The sequence below is a fragment of the Camelus bactrianus genome, chromosome 5, assembly GCF_048773025.1.
Source record: "Camelus bactrianus isolate YW-2024 breed Bactrian camel chromosome 5, ASM4877302v1, whole genome shotgun sequence".
Taxonomy (NCBI): Eukaryota; Metazoa; Chordata; class Mammalia; order Artiodactyla; family Camelidae; genus Camelus; species Camelus bactrianus.
Genome location: NC_133543.1, coordinates 14,563,898 through 14,577,203, shown reverse-complemented (window position 1 = coordinate 14,577,203; position 13,306 = coordinate 14,563,898). Strand labels below are relative to the sequence as shown.

General features: G+C 44.2%; 1 protein-coding gene across 2 annotated transcripts in view; it reads left to right on the top strand.

Moving 5' to 3' along the window:
* The window catches only part of CNTNAP5 (contactin associated protein family member 5), a 733,870-nt gene that overhangs the window by 489,075 nt on the left and 231,489 nt on the right, over window positions 1-13,306 (top strand). For both annotated transcript variants that reach the window (XM_045516101.2, XM_045516108.2), the window contains exon 12: window positions 1,434-1,553. In XM_045516101.2, coding sequence (XP_045372057.2) covers window positions 1,434-1,553 — 120 coding nt within the window. The remainder of the gene's footprint in view (window positions 1-1,433; window positions 1,554-13,306) is intronic.

Genomic DNA, 13,306 nt, shown 5'->3' with positions numbered 1-13,306 from the left:
ACACCCCACCAAATTCATTCATGTTGGTATAATGAGATTTATATATTTCTTCTACCTGCAGATTGTTCAGAGTCCCTGTCTCAGGATAGCTGTGTCTACCCCTCTCTGAGCACATAAAGATCTTTGTGGCTGCAGCCATGGCTGCAATCTTTCTAAAGCACAGACTCATCGCCTCATCCTGGGTCTGTTGTCTGGTGGCAATCACACTGTTGACACCTAATAAGGGCTCATGTTCTTACCCACAATGTGACCCCCACATGGAAATAACCTGGGTAATAATTACTCTGCACAGGACAACAGCCTTTCAGACAGCTGTCATGTTGGGAGCGTTAGGTCAAAGAACACTATTAAGTCAAAGCGAGCTAAATTTGATTGGACACCTATTACCTGGTACCAACTGTGCTGAGCTCTGGGTAGACAGAAATAAGATAAAGTAATTGATTTTATTACTAAAAAGTCATGACTGTATCTATTCAGTCAGTTTTTCATTCACTAATCAAACATTTTTGAATTCCTGCTGTGAACATGGCATTCTGCTGGATGCTGGAATACAACATCCAACTAGACAAGGCCACTGTTAGCGAGTCCAAACTCATTCTGCTCACTGAAGGACAGGCCAATAAATCTGGAATGAGGTGTTGGGGCAAGGAATAATGACTTTATTTGGAAAGCCAGCAGACCAACAAGATCGGGGACTCATGTTGTAAAGAGCCATCTTCCCCAGGTCAGAAATCAGGCTCCTTTTATACTAAAAAGGAGAGGGGGTGTTGTTGGTTGCTGCAAACTTCTTGGTGTCAGAATTCTTTGTTTTTGCAACTGTTCACATAGGTCAGGTCACGATGTTCCTGTCACCTCAAATAAACTAATGTTATTCTCTGTTCTGCAACTTTTTATCTCTGTATGAATGGGAAAGTGTTACACCCTTAAAGGTCAGAGCCTTGAGAATGGGCTGTCCTGTAGATTTCAGGTTCTAGGCAACATTCTTTTACAAAAAGTGCAGAACCAGCAAGACTGAGCATGGGAAACAGAGCACAGGGTTAGAACTAAAGGAACAAATTCAGAATGGAAGCAGATTGGTTCTTTGCTGTTGCACCATCACTCTTAGAGATTCTGTAAACACTAGGGGAGACAGAACAGCATATGATGGTTCTAGCTTAGACAGGGAGGCATAAACATCAGCAAAGGGAAAGACCATGTAAGCGGTCAAGGGAGACATCTTGGAGGATTGAACTTCTGAGCTGTTTGGAAGAATGAACGTGAGGATGAAGGGAGATGTAGCTCCATCAAACATTGGGGCGCTGGTTTGTTAAGAGCTGGGGAGAGAGTTGAGGCTGCAGGAGAGGGAAAGAATATAAGTAGGGGATTCTGCTCCCTCCAAAGGGAAATGCAGAGCCAAGCATCATTTCCTCTCTGCTGCCTTTGTGTCTTTCCAGCTGTCTATGAGCAATCCTGCGAGGCGTACAGGCACCAAGGCAACACAGCTGGTTTCTTCTACATCGACTCAGATGGCAGTGGTCCCCTGGCACCTTTCCGAGTGTACTGCAATGTCACAGGTAAGTGTACAAAGTCCCCCCTCACGCTTCATGTCGTGATGTGATGGTGCAGAGCAAAGGGAAATCCACCGGAAGGGGACACTTGTGTAAATACAAATTTTAAGGACCAACTTTGGGGAGGGGTCTGGCAAATGGCATTCAGGTAAATAATCAGAATTAGCAGTTAGGTTGTTTTTCATGATTGAATTGAAGACACCTTGTTGATGATGGTTTTGATAATGTTCCACTGAACCAAGAGTTAATTGTCCAGCATTTTTCTCCCGCGCTTGCCAAGGACACTTCTCTCCTAAAGGTCAAAAGCAGGAAAAAGAGGAAAATAGCCAAACAAACAAAAACCAATTGTCAAAATCAATAGGAAACTCTGACTCAGGAAGTGAGAAAGCTCAATGTGGGTCTGGCCCCGAGGGCTGTGCGATTCCCACCTGCCCTCTGAGCTGCAGTCCCACATCTGTGAAACGGGAATGGTACCTCCAACCTCCTGGAGCGGTGAGATTAGACAGTTACATGTCTTGGAGCAACCAGCCAGGGGAATTATCCAGTAAGTGCCTAACAACAAAAGTGGACTATTTCTGTCTTCCCTGCCAACCTCATAATATCTTGCCACTTCTTTCTAAATTATGTAAGGACATAGTAAGAGTCAATTATTATGTAGGGTTAGAAATAGCATGTGATCACTAATTTATTCTACAAAAAAATTCCACACCCCAAACCTGATGTAACAGTTATTTAAAAATACAGTATGCAAGCACTCTCTCCACTGCGAGTATTATTAATCGGCACATACAGGTTTTTTGCCTGTTTGTTTTAAGCACTGGCCTTTGAAGATGCCGGCAGAATTGTGCAATGAAGCAGGAAAGTAGGGGCCTCTTAAGGGTCTTTGAGTCCTCAGGACCCAGGCTTCTCTGCAACACGGTGACCACACCCGTGTAGCTCTTTCTGTAGCCAGAAAGGGACCTGGGATATGCAGGGAAATAAGACAAAGTCATTGTCATTCACGAGGTGGTAATATTGGGGGGAAAAAAGTGCAATATCACAGGTAGAAATGCGGGCAAATCATTGCCAAAATGGTGCTTGAGGACACTTGACCATTTGCTCATCTGAACAAAGGGCCACATTTTTCCTGCAGAGAATGCTGGTGACATGGAATTGGATGCCATTTCATTTCTGTGATACTTTCTCTCTCCAAAATGTATGCTCACTGCTTCTCAATAGCCCTATAATGTAATTAGAAATTGTATGATTGTTTTCTTTGCAGGGTCGTGCTGGGCACTAATGTCCTATACACCTGGTCAGGAAGTGGGCTCCTAGGTAGATGTCCGTTACTTTCAAAATGTAATTAACATAGGGATCTTGGGGAAATCATGCTAAAAAGAGACCTCCCAGACCCTGAAATTCTAATTCAATCAATGCACCTTTACTGAGCTTTACAAGTGATTCTGATGCAAATTTTCCCTGGTCCACACTTTACAAAGAAATGGAGGGAGTGATCTGGTTGCAGAATAAGGCAGAGGAGACCAGTGCCCGCTGAGTGGTGGGTGTGAAGATAACAGCAGGACTAGCGGTGATGCGTAGCAATTACTCAGCCTGTTCCGTCTTTGGGAACTGGACTGAGAATTGACAAATACCATCCCTTTTAATCCTTGCAACAAAAATCTGAGGCAGATATTTTTTCACTCTTATCTTACATTGAAGGAAAGGGAATGTGAGAATTTCATGACTTGCTTGAGGTAATAAATACTGGGTCTAACAGTCAAGGCTCAGGAAGCCAACAAAACCTGGTGCAGTAATCACCTATATCACTAAAACATTGATTGGATAATTTGAATTGCACATGTTTTGCTTTAAATGGTGATTTTTAATGAAAAATAATCCATGATAATTATAGAAAATGTAAGGAAAAAAGGAAAATATGAAGAAATGTTAAATTCATCTTATAAACCATGATCCAAGGATTGCTATTGTTATTTTATTGTTAGAATTTCCTTGGGATTTTTTTTTCTATGCACGTATATGTGTGCTTTTCTCTGAATGTGTCCTTTTCTAAATACATATTTTGACGTTATGCATTTAATAGACAAACATAGACATGGCCTTACATCATGAAAATATATTGTGAAATTAAAATATATACATTAAATATAGCTTCAAATTTAACTCTCCAACGTAATGTAAGTATATTGACACAGAAGGTCTGGCTGAGTCATGGAACTCTCTGCCTCTCTTTGGAAAGACTTCTCTCAGGGTTTCTGTTTGCTATTTTGTCCAGGGATGGCTACAGATGAATATTTACTTTTTCAGTAGGGGGGAAGGAATTAGGTTTATTTATTTATTTTTTAGAGGAGGCCCTGGAGATTGAACCTATGACCTTATGCATGCTAAGCATGAACTCTATCACTTGAACTATATCCTGCCCCCCGAATATTTACTTAAGTTGCTGTTTTGCTGAAGTGATCTCAAGGAAATCAGGACCTCTACATTGTGTCCCGGAGTTGATAGGCTGTATTGTGCATAACTGGAGATTTCTTTTAAAGATGCTCTTCTGGTCATATGCAATTGCGAAGTATGTAGGTTTTTCGGTTTTGGTTTTGGTTTTCTAAAATACTTTAGCAATAAAAGCAAACCTCTGTGTAGGCTGAAGTATATCATTCCCTGTATTTAACTGACAAACATTTTTAGTACATAAATATGATGCTGATTAAATACATATTTTTATTAGTAAATGTTAAGCGTTCTTAAATAGGAGTGACTTACAGCACTAGGAAAAGTGTGGCAAAGTGGTCCAGGGAAGAGAGTGATGGAGGAGGGAGGAGGAAAGAAGGGAGAAGAGAGGAGGGAGGAGGTGGGAGGGAGAAGATGGCCCAGGAAGACTTGCTCTGTGTTTAACTCCAGTTTATAAAAGCATGACACTGTTGTTCTCCGCACTTTTCAAGGGCATCACTGGTGTAATAACACGGGCAGCGTAAGCAGCGCTGGGAGGCAGGGCGCCTGGGTTCTCTTTCTCTCTGCACTTCGTGCCGCTTGGCTGAATGCTCCCTACCGGGCTGTGCATCTCTAAAATAGGGGTCTGGGGCCAAGGGGTCCCACACACCTTCCTCATTTAGAATTCCTCGAGATCATCTGAGTATAAAAGGAAAAGAGGATATTTCTCCTCAGTCTGCAGACACTTGCAGGTGAATGTCGTGAGGGTGAAGGCCAGGTTTTAGTCGTGGAAAACTGCACTTGAATCCCAGCTGCAACTCTCTTTATGTTGTGCCCCAGGGGAACATTAGCTCCCCATTCCTAGAGGTGAGGCTGTACCTCACCCATCCTGGGAGATCTCAGTCTGTGCGTCTCGCCTGCACAGGGTGATCCTGGGGGGATGAGGTCCCCAAAGCCCAAGGAGCAACTACCCGCTTTGATGTAAGGCAGTATGATCTCTGCATGGGGACAGCAGGGCGAATTCTGGGAGTAACTAAGGGGGTGGTTAGGCTCATTGAGGAAGTGGACGGAATGTTGGCCTCCACGCCCAAGGCTGGGTTCTAGGTCACTTCACCATGGGACTAGGGGTGGCAGAGAGGGAAAGCCCAGCCTCTGGAGGGAGGACTGAGTGAAATGGATGAAAAAAAGAAAGAGTAAATTTCCTCGGGGATACACATCGGCCTGCTTTCACCTGCCTATCAGTGACTCACAGTTGATTTCAGCTCAAGATAATTTGGTACGTTGCAAGCACCAGGCAAACTGCAAAGGATACAAAGTTGTGTCTGCATTAGGAGCTTTGGGCTTCTGTAACAATGTTCTGCAAATTGAGTGGTTTGAAAAAACCCAGAAGTGTATCGTTTTACAGTCCTGGAAGGTAGACGACCGAAGTGAAGGTGCCGGCATGGCCACACCCACTCTGAAACCTGCAGGGAAGACTCCTTCCTTGCCTCTTCCAGCCTCTGGTTGTTTGCTGACTCCTTGCGTGTTCTTAGGTTGCAGCACCAGCACTTCGATCTCTGCCTCCAAGAGGTTGCCTCCCTGCTTCCATGTCACTGCACTGTAGGTGACCTTTTCCTGTCATCTCTCTATGTGTCTTCTTCTTATAAGGACGTCTGCCATGTTGGATTAGGGTCCAACCTAATGGAGCATGACATTGTCTCAGTGATTGCATTTGCAAAGAATCTACTTCCCATTAAGGTCACATTCCTAAATACCGAGGGTTAGGGCTTTGGGATATCATTTTAGGGGGCACAGTTCAGCCCATAACAGTATCATTTCAGCCTCCTTCATGGGCTAATCATGGGGAAGACACAGCAACAGGGGAAATATAATGTGCAGAGTGTGTTGGGAGCCCACAGGAGGGTCACCTAACCCAGCTTCCCATGAAAGAGACATTGGGAAGGCAGGTAATGTCTCTGAGACCTGGATGGAGCATAGGAGTTGGCCAGAAGAAGGGGCAAAGGAAGACATTTCTAGGAAGAGCAAATGAATGTCAGGACCCAGGTTCTGGGTCCCTTGAGCCTGCATTTCTATGGGGGCCACCAAACTCCACGATGACTTGCTAGTTTAGGATGTTGCAGCAAAGCGTGTTACAGCTCAGTGGTATAGCTCGGTGTTACAGCTCAGTTGTGACAGCAACCTGGATCCAGGCGAGAGACCAAGCAGCACTTGGAGAGTTGGAGAATTCAGGTTTATTACGCCAGCGGGCCCAGAGGAGTTAACACTCCAAGCTCTGGACCATGTCTGCAGGTTTACACAGGCTTTTAATGGCTGCCAGTCTAGACTTTGCAACATTTTGTAACATCATATGCAAATAAGGTAAAACAAAGATGACTAATTAGGGACAAACTTTGTAGAAATGGACCAATCAGGAGTGAGGAAAATGGACCAATCAGGAGTGAGCTCCATGCAAATGAAGCACTACAAATGGACCAATCAGGAGTTAGCTCAGGGAACCAATAGAATCTTAGGGGTAGGTTCTGCTTTCCTAGAAGTAAGCCGTTTCAGAGTTTAAAAAGCAAGATAATGGCGCTGGGACAGGGAACCAGATGGTGCTGGCAGAAGAGTAGTGGCCCTACCTGGGGGTCTTGTCAGTCTTTTTCATGGGGCTTCCCATCTCAAGGACACTGCCAAACTCATGACACTGAATGACTAGAAAAGAAAGAATAAAATTGACTCGAGTAGGGATAATAAGCAAAAGCTGTGGAATGTCTATAATCTGAACTCTGGTTTCCCAGCAAGGAAATCTGCTGGCTTAATTCCAGGGAAAAGAAGGAATGGTTTCATCATAGGTGATTTTCCAGCCTGGCCAATGGTGCAGCTGTCCTTGAATGAAAGATGAACAATTTTCTGAGCATCAGCAGCAAGACCCTTGCTCAGATCGTGCTGGGACTTAAGCACTGTCCCCCTCTTTTGGGGACTGGAGCTGGTTGATGGATTGCTCAAGTTAGGGACTGAACATGCAGGAAGAAATTATGTAAGGGGATGGTACTAGGGACCTACTCACCAAGGGACTGTGCCCAACATCAGGACTGAAGAGGTGAGAGGAGAGACTGTTGTTAGAGTGGGAAGGATGACAGCACTTGGAGAAGATATGCCTGAGACAGTTGTGACCTCCTGTGTTGGAACAGCCAGCAGGGAGCTGGGGGAGTAAACTCAGTCTCTCCTTAATCTATGGGTGGAAACCTATGTCTTCATCAAGGAAATTCAGCTAGAATCAGAAGACAAGTGCGCCTATTCGTGTAATGCCTTTAATCAGCCCTCATGAGCACAGAGAAGGTGGCAGGAGGGTAGCAAGTACATCTGGTGGGACAAATGGACGATATCTTGTTTAAAAAAATTATCCCAAGAAGCCTGGGGAAAAAATGATTCCAGTTCATCAAGGATCAAGGAGGGTAACGAGGTGGGAGCTGGGAATGAAATCCACAAAGCATGCAAATAGACGCGGCAGGAATCGTTAAACCGGTTCCAGCCAGAAGCAGGGAGGGCCTCCCTTTGTAGGTTCAGTGGAAGTGAGGTTAGGGTGGATGCAGTGAATGAGAGACTCAGAGAGCTAACTGATTGTACAAGTTGTTGTCACTCAAGTGATGAGTGATCAAGGGACAAGTAGGCAACTCAGAGAAACTGTGACATACCGAAATGGAATGTTCTGTTTTTTAACACACATCTGGGGACCTCTGGGCCCCATGCTACTACCTGGTGTTAGAAGTCCTTGGGTCTGAATGTGGACACTTTCAGCAGTGATGTGAAGTCTGTGACCATCCTCGGCTATGTCAGTCTGGTTGGGCAAGTGGGGAGAGATGCCTTTGAGACCACAAGGAAGCTGGTGGGGGGGTGCTCAGAATTGTGTTGCTGGGTGAAAATGCATGTAAAGTAGCCTTGCAGGATGAGTGAGATGCCTTCAGGGAGTGAGAGAGTTCTGGGTACTGGGATCGATACAAAGGAAACAACAAGAGTAGAGAAAGAGCAGGACGTATTAAGTGGTTGGAATTAGTGAACATCTGAAGTGCCTGCACAGGAAGTGTGGGTTGACGAGACAGGAGACTGGTTTCTCAGCTGTTTCCTGCTCTCCCTGGTGCAATGGTTAATTTTATGTTTCCACTCGGCCAAGTCATGATGCCTGGATGCTTGGTCAGGTGTTATAATTAATGTTTCTGGGATTTTTGTTTGTTTGTGTTCTGTTTTGCTTCCTTTTTAGATGAGATTAACATGTAAATCAGTGGACTTTGAATAAAGCAGACTACCTTCCACAGTGTGGTGGGCCTCATTCAATCAGTTGAAGGCCTTAAGAGAACAAAGACTAAGCTCCCCCAAGGCAGAAGGAAATCTGCCAGCAGACTGTCTCTGCACTTAAACTCCAGCTGTTAGCTAGGTCTCCAGCCTGTTGCCCTACCCTGCAGATTTCGGACATGCCAAGCCTACACAGTCCTGTGAGCTAGTTACGTGCTGGCAGAAAATACAGATTTTTTTTTTTTTACATCCTGTTGGTTCTGTTTCTCTGCAGAACCCTTTCTAATACACCTTGCATCTACTGTTTGTGTGCCCCTACTCTGTGCTCTCCTGTCATTTTCTGAATATTTCCACCATGACACTGAGCACACTGCATTATAATCGCCCATGTTTCCTTGTGTGTTCCCATGGGGCTGTGAGGTCCCTGTTGGAAAATGAGAAACAGAGCACCAGGAATTCCTGAATCTACTTTTACACACTCTCTAATGAGCCCAGTGTCAATGCAATGCGAGAAATCACAGCCAATTTAAAGATTAATTTGTACCTTTCTCCTTTCCCCCACCACCTTTCTTTCTACCTTTCTCCTTTTTATTACTAAACGAATAACGATTTTCATTAAGCATTGTAAGTTGTGTTCAATAGCCTTCAATAATTTCCCTTAGACAAATGGCCTGTCCCATTAAATCAGCGACAGTTGGGAACTACTGGATATCCTTTTAATGTGCACTCTTAACTAGGCTTCGGTCATTCCTATCATTTGCAACTTATTCTGCAAGTCCAAGAGTGAACAGTGTCCTACTGCTCTTCATTGCTTCCAGAACCTTCTACCGTCATCCAGCCTCCCAAATCCTTTCTTTTCTTCAAATGTAAGGATGATGTGCAGGAGACATGCATGTTTGAAGTCACCTTGGCATTCACATTTTAGTGCTGGTTCCTTCTAGATGGGTCACCTTGGACAAGTCATTTGACATTTCTGGGTCTTGGTTTCCTTATCAGGAAAATGGAGATGATAAAAATGTCTGCCTTTCAAGATTAATCTGAGGAATAGGATATAGATGCAAAGTTCCTACATGGTCATGAAATAGGGTAGCCAGGTCTCATGGTTTAGTATTAACCATGTTCTCTTTTCCTCTCACTGCTGCCTAGTAGCATTAATACCATTTAAAGAGCCATCCTGGTCTTAGAAGAATGCTATTTCCTCTTGCCAGAAGTCAGCTTTACTCCTTCTGCCTTGCTGTGAGATTTCAGAGGCTTTAGGAACCTGGAGGGAGTATTTCTGACGGGAAGCTTCTAGTGTCAATAAAGCAGAATTAAAAGGGTGAGGCCCCCTGACAAGATTTCCCTTAGAAGGTGACACTGAAACTCATTCTACTTAGTTTGCATTTTGCCATTTTTAATGTCAACAGGACACCTTGTCAAGACGTGAGGCGATCTTTCCCAGCCACGCACTGTTTTTCCTCTGCGCAGTACCACTGCGTATTGATATGGTTTGTCTAGAACCACTAACAAAGACACATTTATTTCTTCTCTGGATGGATACAATGTCTGTTTCATCTTTCTAGACCTGTGCAGGGGTCATTAGGGATTGCAAGAAGTTTTCAAGGAACGTTTCATCAAATCTCGAAAGCAAACCTTGTCTTCCCTTCTCCGACAGCTCATAACCCGTCTGCAACCCCCCTAAAAGTCCCCGCATCTCCCACTCTTGCCACGATGATTCTCTGTTTCTCACCCCTTTGGCAGCTGACTCTGTTTTCATTAAGACTCATCAAAGCATGCATAATGGAGTAGGCTGGGAAGCTGCTGTTGGAGTCTCGCCAATATTCCTGCACATAATTGTGCCGTGTGATTGCAGGTAATAGATTCTCATCCAAGTCATTGACAGAAAGAAATGTGTCCAGTTAGGTCTCAAAGTCTTCCATCTTGCTTACCAAAGTTGGAGTAACGTCAGTGAGGGCACAGTTAAGGTGTGGGAAGCACCAGGGTCTATCCCTGTTTTGGAAACAAGAATTCCCCAGGACATAACAGGGCCACTCACTTATGGCCACATTTATTTCTCCCTAAGCATCTTAGTACATTGTTAATTTTCGGCAACAGTATTTTACACCAAAGAGAAGTCAAATTCAGCTGTTGATGCAATGTGCATTTGTAATAAAGTTTTGCCCTCGTATCTCCTATTGGCTGATTTCTACCCCTAACACTCCACTTCTAACACAAACACCACACACACACACACACACACACTCCAAAAGGAAGTACTGGCTTCCATTGCCCTGCCAACTTCTACGTGGACAAGCTGGGTTCGAGTTCTCAAGTGTGTTTGTTTCTATCATCAGTTGGGTCGCCATCACTGCAAAAGGGCTGTTGTCAGAAGGTTGTCACTTGCTTACAGACTACATAACATTGCGCTGAATATCTGCTGGGCACAGGGCTAGCTCGAGAGACATCAGTGGGGAGTAGCTGTAATATTGTTCTTTTGATGCAGATGTGCTAATGGGGCTGGTAAGTTATGGGAAGAGGATTCCAGCCATGGCCGTGAGAGCTGAGGCACTCACTCTGCCTGGGCTTCTTGTCAAAGGGTCTAAAGCATGGGAGGCCACTCTCCTCCATTTGAATCAATTCACGCTGGTTGTCTGTTCTAGCCAGGCACTGACAAGACACTGAGAATCTAGAAGTGAGTATGATAGGTTCCTCCAAGTCCCCAGAATTCATATTCTCACGTCCTTGTGGTAAAAAAACACCCAAGTCTTCAGCCTTCCCCGGTCTGATTCATAATTCACCCAACAGCAAGAGTGGTGTTTTCAAAATAGCCCTGGCCATGCCTCCCCACCGCCTTCTTCTTTCTACCTGTGCAAATTCCAAGCTCCTCATTCACACCTTACAATTTCTGAAGGACACGGTTCATGAGGATTTATGCCTTCAAACGCGTTAGTTTGAAGCCTCAGAATAAAGCCTGGGACTAGTCACATCCTCCAAGTGATTATGCTTATTACCTATTATAATTATTTTCTGTGGGGCCACAAACAAGGCCCTGGAGCTGCTGTGTTCAGTTTCTCTCACTCTCAGTGGAGGGTGATGAATCCAGCTTTTTGTGATTGGCAGGTAGTCAATTAAATGAGTGTCATCGGAGACTGTGTCACCGGAGACCAACTGATGCAGAGCAGGTGGTGAAGGCAGCGAGGCTCTCTCTCCTCCTTCTCTCCCCTCTTCCCTTGGAAGCAGTCCGCTGACCACCGGCAGCAGGCTCAGCTCAGTCCGGGGAGGAGCCCCCAAGCTGTGTCTCCCGGTAGCGTGAGTGTCCTTTCCTGCTTGAGTCTCGCTCATGGGTGGCTTACCTGCTGTGGCTCACTAGCAGCTTAACCAGTTGGACGAATACTGGGATTGTTGCTTCGATTTCAGAGGGACAATTTGCTTTCTGTAAGTGAAGTGTTTTCCAGAGGACTGTTTTGGGCTGAAGAAGATGGCAATTCAACAGTTTAGAGAAGGGAAGCTTTTTTTTTTTTTTTTTTTTTTTTTTTCTTAATGTCCCTCTTCCTGTTTCCTGCATCGCGCTGTAAGCTGAGGTGTGCTGACCACTCAGGGCTTCCTTCTGGCTGGTCTTGGGAAGCGGATCTGCTTGTGTGGAAAGTCTAGGCTCTCAAGTGGTCTCTCTGGACGAGCAGCAGACGGCATAATCTCCTGCTAAATTGGGTCATTAAATAAAACTGCTAAGTCATAAAGCTGTAGCACTACCCTGAAATTAAAGCATTGTCACCTTTGAATTGCCAAGAATTTTAACAGGCACTTAGAGAAATTGCCTTCACACACCCGTTAGCACATCCAGTTGGTTCCAACCACAGTGGATGGGAACAGAAGGCTCAGGACAAAGGTGGGGAGTGTGATCGCAGTGTGACTTTCGTTCATTTATTCACTCATTCACAAATTCACCAACTCACTCCTTGAATTCCTTTATTAAACTCCCATCCATTCACTCATTCATAAATTCGCACACTTATTTACTTCCATGTTGACTTTTTCATGTGTTCAGCTTCTTTCATGTTTATTCAGTCAGTCAGCTATGCAGTCGTCCTTGTCTCTGCGTGTGTGTGTGTGTGTGTGTGTGTGTGTGTTTCTTTTGTAGGAACACATGCACGGATTTGCTGGAGCAGAGTAGGAAGGTTTTGAGTATTTATTACATGCGAAGCATTCTGTCAAGCACTCTTATTTTCCTCCAAATTTTTATTCCGAAAGGTCCACACCTACGGAAAAGTTGCAAGAATATGAAAATGAGCATCCAATCAACTTTCACTTAAATTCTCCGAATGTTAACATTTTGCTCTGTTGGCATACATTTGTGCCACATCCGTCTCTCTTTCTCTCTCTCTCTCTCTCTCCTCTTGTCTTCCTCATATAAAATGGTTTTTCTCTGTCTGAACTCTTTGAAAGCAAATTGTAGACATAGTGATCATTTAAACCTTCGGACTTCACTTGTATCTCCTAATAAAGACACTGTGCTAGACAACCAAACACTAAAACTGCAACAAGAAAACAAACATCACTTCAGTTAATGTTATCCAATATATAATTCATCTTGTCCCCGCGGTGTCTTTTCTAGCTGTGTCTGTTTGTATATTTTTATTCATATTTCAAGCAGTGTCCCCACGTGGGATTCACTTGTCATTTCCCTTTGAGTCTCTTTTAATGAGAAGATCTCTTCCTCTAACCCACTTATTTAATTTGCTTTTCATGACATTAAGTTTTTGAAGCGTACAAGTCGGTTGTTAAGTAAGTTGTTCCATATTTTGTTTTGCTTTTTCTGGATTATTTCTTCATTGTTAGAATATGTTGGCAAAAAAGTCTCATGGGTGATGTCACCCCTCAAGAGGGACAGGCTGTCAGTCTGTGCCATGCCCGGGAGTTCCCCATCACTTGGCTAAAGCAGTTCTCTGCATCATGAAGGTGATTTATGCTCAGTAAATTATCTGTGGTGTTCTCTTTAGACACTGAATGCATATCCTGTTCCCCAACATTTCTTTCCAGTCGGTTAATGATCTTGACCTAAGTTATTACCCTGGAATTTGTACAATGTC